The 13,176-nt window shown below is 41.1% G+C and overlaps 1 protein-coding gene and 1 long non-coding RNA gene across 2 annotated transcripts in view; both read right to left on the bottom strand.

Moving 5' to 3' along the window:
* impg2a (interphotoreceptor matrix proteoglycan 2a) overlaps positions 1-1,814 on the bottom strand; it is an 83,131-nt gene extending 81,317 nt beyond the window's left edge. The window contains exon 1 of the mRNA XM_060832817.1: positions 1,694-1,814. Coding sequence (XP_060688800.1) covers positions 1,694-1,814 — 121 coding nt within the window. The remainder of the gene's footprint in view (positions 1-1,693) is intronic.
* Positions 1,815-1,853: 39 nt separating this feature from the next.
* On the bottom strand, positions 1,854-4,488 carry LOC132820892 (uncharacterized). The gene is made up of 3 exons (XR_009645254.1): positions 4,402-4,488; positions 4,165-4,240; positions 1,854-1,915 (listed from the first exon to the last, which is right to left on the bottom strand). It is a non-coding gene; the product is annotated as an uncharacterized LOC132820892 (long non-coding RNA).
* Between the last annotated feature and the right edge of the window lie 8,688 nt (positions 4,489-13,176).

The raw sequence follows: 13,176 nt of genomic DNA, 5'->3' as shown, positions 1-13,176 counted from the left end.
TCCTTAGCAACAGGGATATTGAAAAGTACATCGCATTATCTCTACAAATTAGATTTATTAACTTTTTCCTAGTTAGACTTCTGATTCTGTCTGACTTTGTTTTTGAGATATGCTCCACTGAGCAAAGCTTCCTCATCAGTCTCAAACAAACAAAAGAGAATGTTAAAGGAACTGAATTGGTCTGGCAGCATCTGTGCAGAGATAAACTGAGTTAATATATTGAGCTTGGTATAATTCTTCATCATCAGTCAGCTGGTGGGTTAATTGGCCATTTATCTGTGCCTGGAGGTTTACAGTTCATGACCAGCTTTGTCAATGTAGAACTCCATTAAAATATTTTGTCCAACCACAGTGACTTCTAAGCTGCTGCACAGCCATGTACACAGGCTAGGTGCCTCTATATATCTCTCTCTATATACCTAACTCAGTGAGAGGGATAACTTCTGACTACTTCAGAATCAGTGACTCATCATTAGAAACATTAAAAAAGGAGGTAGTAGCTGGCTTATTCAAAGTGCGAACTTAAACAATGTTGGGAGGGATGTCCTATGAGGAGAAATTAATAACCCATTATCATTGGAATTTAGAAAACTAAAATGCTGTCTCCTTGCAATATGTAAAATTCTGGCAGGCTTGACAGGATGCATAGGAGACTGCAGATGTTGGAGATCAGAATCAAAAAGTGTGGTGCTGGAAAAGCACAGTGAGTCAGGCATCATTCGAGGAGCAGGAGAGTCAATGTTTCGAGCATTTGCTCTTCATACTGATGAAGACTTCTGACGGGATAGATACTGAGAGACTGTTTCCTTTGGCTAGGCAATGGAAGGTAAGTGGTTCAATATTCAGGACTGTGATGAAGAGGGTGGTGAATTTTGGAATCCTCTATTCCAGGAGCTATGGCATCTCACGTCAATGAGTTTATTCAATACATAAATCATTTGGGTATGAAGTTAGATCACGAGATATAAGAGTTGGGCATGAAAGTAGAGGTCATTTAGGTCAGTAGCATACTATTAACACCCATTCTGCATCTATATCTTTCCTCTAATACCATTATCACTCTTTTTGTCTTTTGCTCCGGATACTCTCACTATCTATTTCAGTTGGTCCTCCCTCCTATTTGCCAATTGCATTAAAATGATCATCTTCCGGTCCACTTCAGATCCAAAGAAGAATCACATTGAATTCGAACCATTCACTTTATTACTCTCTCCACAGGGGCTGACAGACTTGCTGATCTTCCCCAGCATTTTCTGTTTCTATTTTAGATTAGCCATGATGTTATTGAATGATTGAGCAGGCTTGAAGTGTAGCATGGCCTATTCCTACTGCTATCCAAAGCATCTCTTGCTGTTAACAGAATGAATAAATGACATCTTGGTTTAATGGAGTCTCATTTGACCCTGATCAAATCAGTCTGCAAGAGACTATTTGCAACATTTCACAATCTAACTCAACTGGCTCTAATATATGCTGTTAGTGTCAGCAGAGTTCTTTTAATCTGTAAAACGTATTTTTAAAAAACTGCAAGACTAAAGCACAAATCATTCTTAAATAATTTCTGTGAATAAATAAACTTTTAAAACTTTCAAAATATGACAGGGACTCAGAAATGGGCAAAAGTATTACACAATAGTGAGATGTCATTGATGAGGACTTGGAAAAATTAAAAAGGCAACGGGAATTTTCTTACCTCTCAGCTTATAATATTTGAGATAGTTGCCAATGGCTTGTGAAATTGTTTCCTCTGGACATAGTTTAACACCATTCGGAAATAAAAAGGATCGTTTTTGTCTGTAAACCAAATACTTCATTTGCACATCGCTCACAGTCACAGAAGATTGAATGTTGCCACGAGAAAGACTTCTGGAGCCTTTGTGTTGTCTACTCTCATTTGATATTGTCTTTAACACAACTGAAACAGACAAATTTAAATGGTCATTCTGTTGATCTAGTTGTTAACGCATTGTACTGTAAACAGCAGCATTTCCACTCTGAATATTTAGTTTACAGCGCCTGAATTTTTAACCACCAAGGCTATTCACAGAGTTAAAAAATAACAAATGAAATCAGAAAATATGAGGAACTCCCCAACCGCACCAGAAAAAATATTAAGAATTAACAGCTGCATTAAATAAAGATAGAATTTGATTTTTGAATTGATAGAGTAAGAAAATGCAATCTCCTTCAAAGAATTTGTAGAAGTTGCAAAATCCTATGTGATTAAAAGGACAGTATGGCTTGAGGTGTCACTGGAGAACACTATTCTTCAATATTTTGTGTCTAATTGTGTATGTTAATCAAGAATACCTCATTGTCACAGTACTAGCCACATTTTGAAAAAAAGTGCATCAAATCACTAACAACAAAACATTCATATTGGATTTCTCAACTTATTCAACAACTCCGAAATGCTAATACAGTTAAACTAATTTATATTAGGCAGGAAAATATATTGCAGATGCTGTTAATTAGAAATAAAAATAGTGCTGGAAATACCCTGCAGATCTGGTAACATCTGTGCAGAATGAAGCAGAGCTAATCTTGCAAGTTCAAGATGACTCTTCTTCTGAATGCTGCCAGACCAGCTGGGATTTTCCAGCACATTTTAAAGACAAATTAAATTTTAAAGTGTACTCACAGAATTTTGATAATTCTCAGGTCCTGTAATCAAAATAACTCAAAATTGCCTAATTTAAAATGTTCATTTATTTATGGCATCAAATTGTTAACATTTGTAATTATAATGATTATCAAAATCATTAGAATGAAAATAAGCAGAACTTATAAATGAGCAGCATTTTAGATAACACCAGAACATAACTTGTGAGATTGTTTTGAATCTTTTAATCAGAACTCCAGCCTATGAAGGGTCGACTGATTACCAAACAACCTGAATTTATTTCACTATAGTTTTTTTTAAATGCTCTAACCTGATAAATATTAGTCAACTGCTATAAAGTCTGCTCTAAATCTGTACAATAGAAAGTGCACTTTCTTCTGTTTCCATTTTGAACTGACTGAAATGAATTTCTTTAGCAGGTTTTTTGGTGAATAATAGAGACATACAGGATATAAAGGTCCCATGTTCATTCTCCTGGGTCTGTACTGAGCTGCCTGCTTTCAGACAGGGCGGTAACTGTGATGTTAGCTAGCCTCGATCTTCCTGTCTATAAAAGTAGGAAAACGGCCAGGTTTTCCATTCACGATCATCACCAGCCAGAAAACCAGGTAAATGGACTCAGGGTGGAGACAACACATGGCTTGGTTGTGGTATAACCCACAGAGTAATATGCTGAGAACACTTACTGTCAAGGTTCAGACATGATTCATAGTCAGTTTGTGCCAGATACAGGAGAGGCGAGGGACAAAAGAAAATCTGTTCCGAGAACTAAAAAGGAGGCATTTAAAAAATAAAATTGCATTTACTTCGGCACAATTTGGATGCTCAAATTGAAGACTTTTACTGTATGTGTTTTTCACAGGCACAGGATTTCCCAAAGTGCTTTACAAACACTGAGGCACTTTTGAAGCCCAGCCATAACTGTCAAGGTGCTCCCACAAACAGCAGTCTGACATAAGCCAGAGACATTTTTTTTCTGTGTGGTGTTGATTGAGGAATAAACTTTGGCTGGAGCACTCGGAATAATTCTCCCGTTCTTCTTGATAATAGATTAATGGAATCTTTCCATTCCACCTGAAAGAGCAGACAAAGCCTCACTTTAAGGTCTGGCCCAAAAGGCAGCAGCTCTGACTGTGCAATACTGCATCAGCACTGCACCAGAGTGCCAACTTTCAATGACTTGTGTCATAGAAGCAGAGAGATTTACAGCACAGAGAAAGGCCCTTTGGCCCATCCTGTGTGCACAAGCAAAGACATCACTCTGACTGTTCTAATCCCATTTTGCAGCTTGTTGCCTTGTACGCCATGGCATCACGTGTACATCTAAATACTTCTTCAATGTTATGAAGGTTTCTGCCTCCACCACCCTCCCAGGCAAAGTGCTCAATTCTTGCAGTGGGGCTTTGTACTGATCTCAATGCATGTCTGTTAAAACAATACAATTTCTTGGCTGCATCAACAATGTCAAATTTAGATATAAACTATTTTATGATGATACATTATATGTTCTTTTCAGTTGAAATGAGCTGAAAATCTCTTACCTGAATGCGCCAGTAAATTAGATAAAACGACTAACAGGGTCACTCTCCACCAAGAACCAAACATTTTTCAGCCTCACTACAAGTTAAAGGAATCAAGAGACAATGAAAGAAATGCAACACAGGCTGGTAACGAGATATGTGTAAATTCTACAAAAGCTTCATTGATAGCACCTTGCTCGTTAGCAGTGAGGATCTGAGACAACCTTGTTAAATATCCCATCCATATTTGTAGCTCACCTTCTCAATGTGTGTTCATGATTTTAATGGAAGTGGAAGAAAGCTCCCAGGAGATTTGGTGTTGAAGTGAGCTGCTTTTGCTGCTGGACGCGATTTCAGTGACAACGCTGTCTCTCTAATCGGCTTTCCTAAGCTGTTCCCATGATAGCGAAGGTTTCAGGTACGGGTGTTAGCTGGTTTAACCAGAAATGAGCACGCATGCCAGCAATTTATCTTAATGTGTATCTTTCAAAAATCATAACGGCAAAACTTGCAACACTACCGTGGCAATGCTCCTCAATATTGTATTATATAATTAGCATGTCAATAATAGGTTGGTGTCAATGGTATTCCATTCCTGACAAAGTCACAATTCTGGGAATTGTTTGCTAAATAACAAAGGTGACACTTTTTTCCAATTACAAACCTGACTGACGAATGTAATTATTTAAGCCTTCTCGATTTTGTTTTCTGTCAGAATGTTTCTATGTCATGGCAGCTTTCAATTTAAACATGAAATTACACTATATGGTTGGGGAGGTATTTTACCAGGTTTTTAAGTCAGAGTCCGCTCTCCACCAACTTTTTTTTAAATATCCATTCTCCTGCTTTTCATTTCCGAGAGTGTTTCTTTTTCTGCTTAAGTGCTTATCCAACTCCCTTTGGAAACTTACAACTGAAGCTGCCGAATAGTGCGATTCAGATTCGAACCTTCGCTTACATTAAGAGGGAGAAGATAGAATCAGGTATTACAGCTGAAAAAAAAAGTCAACTACAGAGACACGAGGAAGGAGCTGGGTAGAATTGTCTGGGAGAGGAGCAGAGTGGGAAAGACAGCGGAACAGCAATGGCAGGAATTTCTGGGAGTAATTCAAGAAACACAACAGAGTTTCATCCCGAAAAAGAAGCATGGTACTGGGGAAGTCAGCCATAGCATAAAAAGCAAAAGAGAAAGCATATAATGTGACAAAGGGCAGTGGGAAAACAGGATTGGGAAGCTGACAAAGACTAACAGAGGGCAACAACAAAAGAAATAAGGAGGGTGAAGATTGAATAGAAGGGTAAGCTAGCCAGTAATATAAAGGAAGACTGTGAGAGATTCTTTCGATATATAAAGGACAAAAGAGAGGCATCATTTTCCAACGGCCCAGAGATAGTAGTGGGGAACAAGGCTGAGGAACTGAATAATTACTTTGTGTTGGTCTTCACTGTGAAAGACACTAGTGATATCCCAAAAATTCATGAGAGCGAGGGGGCAGAGCTGAGTATGGTGTCCATCACCGAGGGGAAGGTGCTAGAAAAACTGAATGGCCTGAAGGTGGGTAAATAACCTGGACGAGATGGACTACACCCCAGAGTTCAGAAGGAGATAGCTGAAGACATAGTGAAGGCGTTAGTGGTGATCTTTCAGGAATCACTACAATCAGGAAAAGTCCCAGAGGACTGGAAAATCACTCACATGACACCCCTGCTTAAAATGGAAGTAAGGCAAAAGACAGAAAATTACAAACCGATTTCCTAACCTTGGTCATGGGTAAGATTCTGGAATCCATTGTGAAGGATGGAGGTGTGTGGTAAAATAGGGCAAGGTCAGCATGGTTTCATCAAGGGGAGGTCATGCCTGACAAATCTGCTCAAACTCTTTGAGGAAGTAAAGAGCAGGTTGGATCAAGGACAGCCAATGAATGCTATCTAGATTAGAGTGGTGCTGGAAAAGGTTATCTGCCTGGAATTCAAGAAGGCCTTCGACAAGGTGCCACACAGGAGGTTACTGAGTAAAATAAGGGCCCATGGTGTCGAAAGTAAGGTGCTAGCATGGATAGAAGCTTGGCTGCCTGACAGAAAGCAGAGAGTAGGGATAAAAGGATCCTTCTCAGGATGGCAGCCGGTAACAAATGGTATTCTGCAAGTCTCAGTGTTGAGACCACAACTTTTCACTTTATATATTAACAATCTAGATGAAAGCATTCTGGCTAAGTTTGCAGATGATACAAAGATAGGGAGAGGGACAGGTAGCATTGAGGATGTAGGGATGCTGCAGAAGGATTTGGACAGGTGAGTAGAGTGGGCAAAGAAGTGGCAGACGGAAAGTGGGAAAGTGTGAGGTCATGCACTTTGGTAGGAAGAACTAAAGTGAATTATTTTCTAAATGGGGAGAAAATTCAGAAGTCTGAAATGCAAAGAGACTTGGGGGTTCTTGTCTAGGATTCTCCCAAAGTGAGCTTGCAGGTTGAGTCAGTAGTTAGGAAGGCAAATACAATGATGGCATTTAGTGTCATAGAGTTATATAGCTTGGAAACAGACCCGTTGGTCCAACTTATCCATGCTGATCAGATATCTTTACCTAATCTAGTCCCATATGCCAGCATATGGCCCATATACATCTAAGGAGACAATGAGGTCTGCAGAAGGTGGAACCCTTCAACCCCATGGCATCAATGTGGACTTCACCAGTTTCCTCATTTCCCCTCCGCCCCACCTTACCCCAGTTCCAGCTCAGCACCGTCCTCATGACCTGTCCGACCTGTCAACCTTCTTTCCCACCTATCCGCTCCACTCACCTCTCTGATCTATCACCTTTACCTCACCTCCATCCACCTATTGCACTCTCAGCAACTTCTCCCCAGCCCCACCCCCTCCTATTTATCTCTCCACTCCCGAGGCTCCCAGCCTCATTCCTGAAGAAGGGCTCTGGCCTGAAACATCAATTTTCCTGCTCCTTAGATGCTGCCTGATTTGCTGTGCTTTTCCAGCAATATACTCTCAACCCATATCCCTCTAAACCCTTCTTATTCATATATCCATCCAGATGCCTTTTAAATGTTGCAACTCTACCAGCCTCCAACACTTCCTCTGGCAGCATGCACACACCGCCCTCTGTATGAAAAACATTACCCCTTAGGTCCCTTTTATGTCTTTCCCCGCTCACCCTAAACCTATGCCCTCTAGTTCTGGATTCCCCACCCCAGGAAAAATACTTTGTCTATTTATCCTATTTTGAGAGAACTTGAATATAAAAGCAAGGATGTACTTTGAGGTTCTCTAAGGCACTGGTCAGACCACATTTGGAATACAGTTTGCAGTTTTGGGTCCCATATCTGAGGTAGGATGTGTTGGTCCTGGAACTGTTCAGAGGAGGTTCATGAGAATGGTCCCAGGAATGAAAAGCATATGATATGAGGAATCTAGGTTTATACTCAATTGAGTTTAGAAAGATGAGGGCAGATCTAATTGAAATGTACAGAATACTGTATTGGAGGTAGTGAGGACTGCAAATGTTGGCGATTAGAGTCGAAAAGTGTGGCACTGGAAAACCACAGCAGGTCAGGCAGCATCTGAGGGGTGGGGCTGGAGGAAGGTAGCTGGGAAGTCGATACGTAGGTGCAGTTGGGGAGTGATGGTGATAAGTTGGAGGGGAGGATGGAGCAGATAGGTAGGAAGGAAGTTGGACAGGTAGGACAGTTCAGGAGAGCAGTGTCAAGTTGGGAGATTGGATCTGGGATGCGGTGGGGGGAAGAGGAGATGAGGAATTGGTGAAATCAACTTTGATGCCATGTGGTTGGAAGGTCCCAAGGCAGAAGATGAGGCATTCTTCCTCCAAGTGTTGGGTGGCTTGGATTTGGCAGTGGAGGAGGCCCAGGACTTGCATGTACTTGGTGGAGTGGGAGGGGGAGTTGAAATGATTGGCCACAGCGCAGTGGGATTGTATGAAGTATGTGTTCCAGAGATGGTGTCCGGTCTCCTCAGTGTAGAGGAGACCACATCGAGAGCAACGGACACAGTAGATGAGGTGCTTGGAGATGCAGGAAAATCTCTGCTGGAGGTGGAAGGATTCTTTGGGGCTTTAGATGGACATGAGAGGGACGGTGTGGGTACAGGTTTTACACCTCTTGCAGTGGCAAGGGAAGGTTCCAGGAGTGTGGGGGGGGGGGGGGGGGGGGGGGGTTGGTGAAGGGTGTGGACCTAACAAGGGATTCGCAGAGGTAGACTGCTGTTAGAGGTGGTGAGGGAATTATATCCCTGTTGGTGGGGTCTCTTTTTTGGTTGTGGAATTGGCATAGGATAATGCGCTGTATCCAGAGATTAGTGGTGTAGAAGGTGAGGAACAGGAGGGTTGTATCTTCGGTTCAAGGGTGGAGGTGTGGGAAGTGGAGGCGGCGTATTGGAGGGCATTGTTGACCATGTGGGAGAGGAAATTGCAGTCCTTGAAATAGGAGGCCATTTGGGATGTGCTGGAGTGGAATTGCTCCTCCTGGGAGCAGATATGGCCGTGGCGGAGAGATTGGGAGTAAGGAATAGCGTTTTAATGGGTGCTTGGCAGAAGGTGTAGTCCAGGTAGCTGTGGGAGTTGGCAGGTTTGAAGTAGATATCTGTGTTGAGCCGGTCACTGGTGACAGAGATGTAGAGGTCCAGGAAGGGCCAAAATGTCTTTTCTCCTGCTCTTTGGATGCTGCCTGACCTGCTGTGCTTTTCCAGCAACACATACTCGACTCTGATAAGTTTCTCAACCCCATTCTCCTGTTTTCTCCACGTAACCCTTGATACTCAAGAACCTATCGCAATCTTAAATACACTCAATGACCTGGCCTCCACAGCCTTCTGTGGCAAAGAATTCCATAGGTTCACCACTCTCTGGCTGAAGTTTCTTCATATCTCCATTGTAAAAGTCTTCCCCTTACTCAAAAGGATATGCCCTCAGGTCTTAGTCTCTCCAATCAATGGAAACGTTTTCCCAACAACTACCCTTTGCAGGCCATTCAATATTCTGTAGGTTTCACTTAGATCCCCTCCCTGCACCTTCCTTCTGAAGGGATAAATAAAGGTTCAGCAGCAAATGAGCTGAGGCAGTGGTAGAGTCATACATGTTAGGGCAGTGGATATTAGCATTTTTAATGACCATGAATGGTCAATAGCTTGTCTCAATGTCATATATGACACAACATGATGTTAACAGTCTAGGTCAACTTCAGCTAGTTGCTAAGCAGAGGGATGAAGTGTGTGCAAGAGACCAAATTTAATGATTCAATCTTTGCAATAATAAAGTGGAGGAAATTGCCATTCATCTAATACTGGATGTCAGACAAGCAGGCTGACAATTTAACGACAGCAGAGAGAGCATGGTGAGGTAAAGTTGAGTATCTATAACTCACATGTGGCAACAGGCGTGTATTTGGATGATGTCACCAAGGGGCAGAATGCAGCTGCTCAGAAGTTCAAGTATAGATCCTAGAGGAAACTATAAGCAACTGTACCATCTGTGGACACAAGGAAAATGTAAAAAAAAATTACAAATGTTTTGCTAGATATGATTAGATATCATAGTTCAGAAGGAATCATCTCATGATCATGGATGAAATTTAGTTCTTACTGAAGCCTCTCCACATGTTCCACCCAAGCCATTAGTGTATTCTTCCATTTTCTCTTTTGACAGCACACCCTCCACACACATCTGCCAACCTACATTCTATGACAAACATTTCATCAAGATATTTTGAAACTATCCTTGCACAGAGGTGACTTCTAATACCATCACAATTCACCTTGTGAAGCTGAGTGGCCCACTCCTGCAATCATTTATATTGTACTCTCCTCTGAGTTCACTGGTCTCTCAATCTTTTTTTCCATATAAACTTTCTGAACCATATTCACTGCTAACCTCTTGACCCTTTCCTATACCTTCCTCATTGCTATCAAAGATAAGGCCTCCTCCAATTATTTACTTGAAACTCTACTCGCTTCTAACTTCCAATCCAAATTGCTCTATAAATGTCCTTGAAATCACTCCATAAAATAAATTACAATTATTTCAATAGCCAACTATCTGGGTAAGATTTGTTATGCCTACTGCTCCAAATATGCTCAAACTCCAGTCTCTGCTTATAATGCCCTAATGGTTACTTTTATCCTGGTTACTTTCCTTTACCAAAATAAAGACTATCTGTTGTGGTTCTGTTCGCCGAGCTGGAGGTTTTTGTTGCAAACGTTTCGTCCCCTGGCTAGGCGACATCATCAGTGCTTTGGAGCCTCCTGCGACGCGCTTCTTTGATGTTTCTTCCGGTAGTTATAGTGGTCTGTCCTTGCCGCTTCCGGGTGTCAGTTTCAGCTGTCCGCTGTAGTGGTTGGTATATTGGGTCCAGGTCGATGTGTTTGTTGATGGAGTTTGTGGATGAATGCCATGCCTCTAGGAATTCCCTGGCTGTTTTCTGTCTGGCTTGCCCTATGATAGTAGTGTTGTCCCTATACTACATTACCCAACATGAGCAAAACGAATGTAGTATACAAAATACCATGCAAGGACTGCACAAAACACTATATAGGACAAAAAGGAAGACAACTAACAACCCGCATACATGAACATCAACTAGCCACGAAACGACACGATCAGCTATCCCTAGTAGCCACACACGCAGACAACAAACAACATGAATTCGACTGGGAAAACACTACTATCATAGGGCAAGCCAGACAGAGAACAGCCAGGGAATTCCTAGAGGCATGGCATTCATCCACAAACTCCATCAACAAACACATCAACCTGGACCCAATGTACCAACCATTACAGCGGACAGCTGAAACTGACACCCGGAAGCGGCAAGGACAGACCACTATAAATACCGGAAGAAACATCAAAGAAGCGCTTTGCAGGAGGCTCCAAAGCACTGATGATGTCGCCTAGCCAGGGGATGCAACGTTTGCAACAAAAACCTCCAGCTCGGCGAACAGAACCACAACAACGAGCACCCGAGCTACAAATCTTCGCACAAACTTTGAATAAAGACTTCCCTTTCACTTTGTGCTAACCATAAATACTCGTCGTTCTCTAGATTCTCTCACCTCCGCTCATTCTGAGCTTAGCTCATGCATAATACCCACCTCCTGATTTCAAGCCTTTTACAGCAAATTACTGGCCATTCAGCTTCCTTTCAAGATGTGCTCAGCTCCCTTAATGCTAACTGGTGCAGACATAGCTATTTATTGCATATGGCTGGTTTAGGCATTGATTTCCAGTTTGACTAGACCAAGGAAGTACTGTTTTTCTAAAAACCCGGCATCACAATACCAGGATAGCCCAACAGGTTTTTTTGAAATCACAACCTTTTAGAGCATTGCTCCTTTGTCAGGTGAAGTATTCTGCACCTGACAAAGGCGCAGCGCTCTAAAAGGTGGTGATTTCAAGTAAACTTGTTGGACTATAACCTAGTGTTGTTATGTGCCTTCTGACTTTGTCCACCCCAATTCAACACTGGCACCTCTGCATTTCTTAAAAAAAAACCACATTCAGATTCAATATTCTGTCAGACATACTCCTCATTTTAGGATAATTCTGGAATGTAGAGGTAATTCCCAGTTTCCTTGTCCCCATTACTAGTGATTTCATGGCGACTCATTCCTTCTACCCTCCACCTCCAACAAGTATAAACGTAGACACTATTTTTAAAGATCATCCATTCAACTATTTCTGCTGCATCTCTCACCTTGTCTTATACTAACCATAAATTCTCATCTTTCTCTAGATCCTTACCTTCACTCATTTTGAGTTCTTACCTGAAAGACCCACTTCCTGCTCCCAATCCTGTTTCCACCAGTGTGCCACCCAGTTTCCCTTTAATATTCCTATATTAGCCAGTGACATTTCATGTCTACCCTCTCAAATCGTGTCATAATATGAAAGACGTCTTTCAGAGCAGCCCTCCTCAGCCCTCTCATTACCACAGAAAAAAGGTATCAAGCAAAATCCATTGGCTCATTTTTTTTAAAATATGGCAACTGAAACTGTTGAGTGTTGTTTACTCAAAGATTTAAGTTCAACAAAGCTTTTATCAATTATATCTTTCGAAGAATTGAACCTAACATTTGTTTACATTTTTAAACTGTTAATGAGTTGCTACTTTTAGCAATTTGTGCATCCATACCTTAGATCCCTACCTTAGATCTCTACCTTATTTAGACGTTATTTTCCAATAAATGTGGCCTCCATATTCCAAACAAAATAGACAAAATACTTAGCTACATTGAAATTCAACTAAAATTTATACACACATTCTACAAGTTAATGACTTGTATTTCGTCATAATCTTCCTCAGCATTAACCACAAATTCCATCTTGGTGACATTCACGAGTGGCATATTTCCATGACTTAATGTTGTGGTTATGTAGAAGAAACTTGTAATTTGAATGGCTTGACTATATTTTCAATGTATTCTACATTAGTTTTAATGTTTATGTATCCTATCAATAGATTTTACCAACTCTAGTTGGATTGGAAGTGGCAGGTTTAATTTACTCCAGTAGGATTATGTATGGTGGATGCAGTTCACTCCAATATGATTATGCTCCCAAAGACAGAGCAGCACAATTTTCATAACAAGATAAACTTTGTAGAATTGATCCAGGGACACAATTCAAATGAATGACCGCAGGCTTTAATAACAGTCACCATTGGCTGCATGGTTCTGCCTTGAAAATTCTCAAAATATACCACATGTCCCCCAACGTCAATCATTCTTTACATGTGGATTACAACCTTTATACACAGTATCCTTATAGATAATGCTATTCAAATTGTTGCCTCTCCTACAGCATTTTAGCACAAATAGTGTTACTGAATATATTTGCATTTAGCCTGTCTTGTCCAATTAGGACCACTACACTAGCGGAGTAAAAGAAACTGATGCAAATAAAGAGATCAAATAAAAAGCCATTTGAAGAGAGCATTGCTTAAGACTGGTAGTTGTTTAGGCAGCCTTGGTTCATATACTTAAGAAGAGACAGAAGCAAAGTTATTTCCTTTTACA

Source organism: Hemiscyllium ocellatum, chromosome 12, assembly GCF_020745735.1.
Source record: "Hemiscyllium ocellatum isolate sHemOce1 chromosome 12, sHemOce1.pat.X.cur, whole genome shotgun sequence".
Classification (NCBI taxonomy): domain Eukaryota; kingdom Metazoa; phylum Chordata; class Chondrichthyes; order Orectolobiformes; family Hemiscylliidae; genus Hemiscyllium; species Hemiscyllium ocellatum.
Note: the sequence above shows the minus strand (reverse complement) of the source record. Positions and strands in the feature narration are given on the sequence as shown.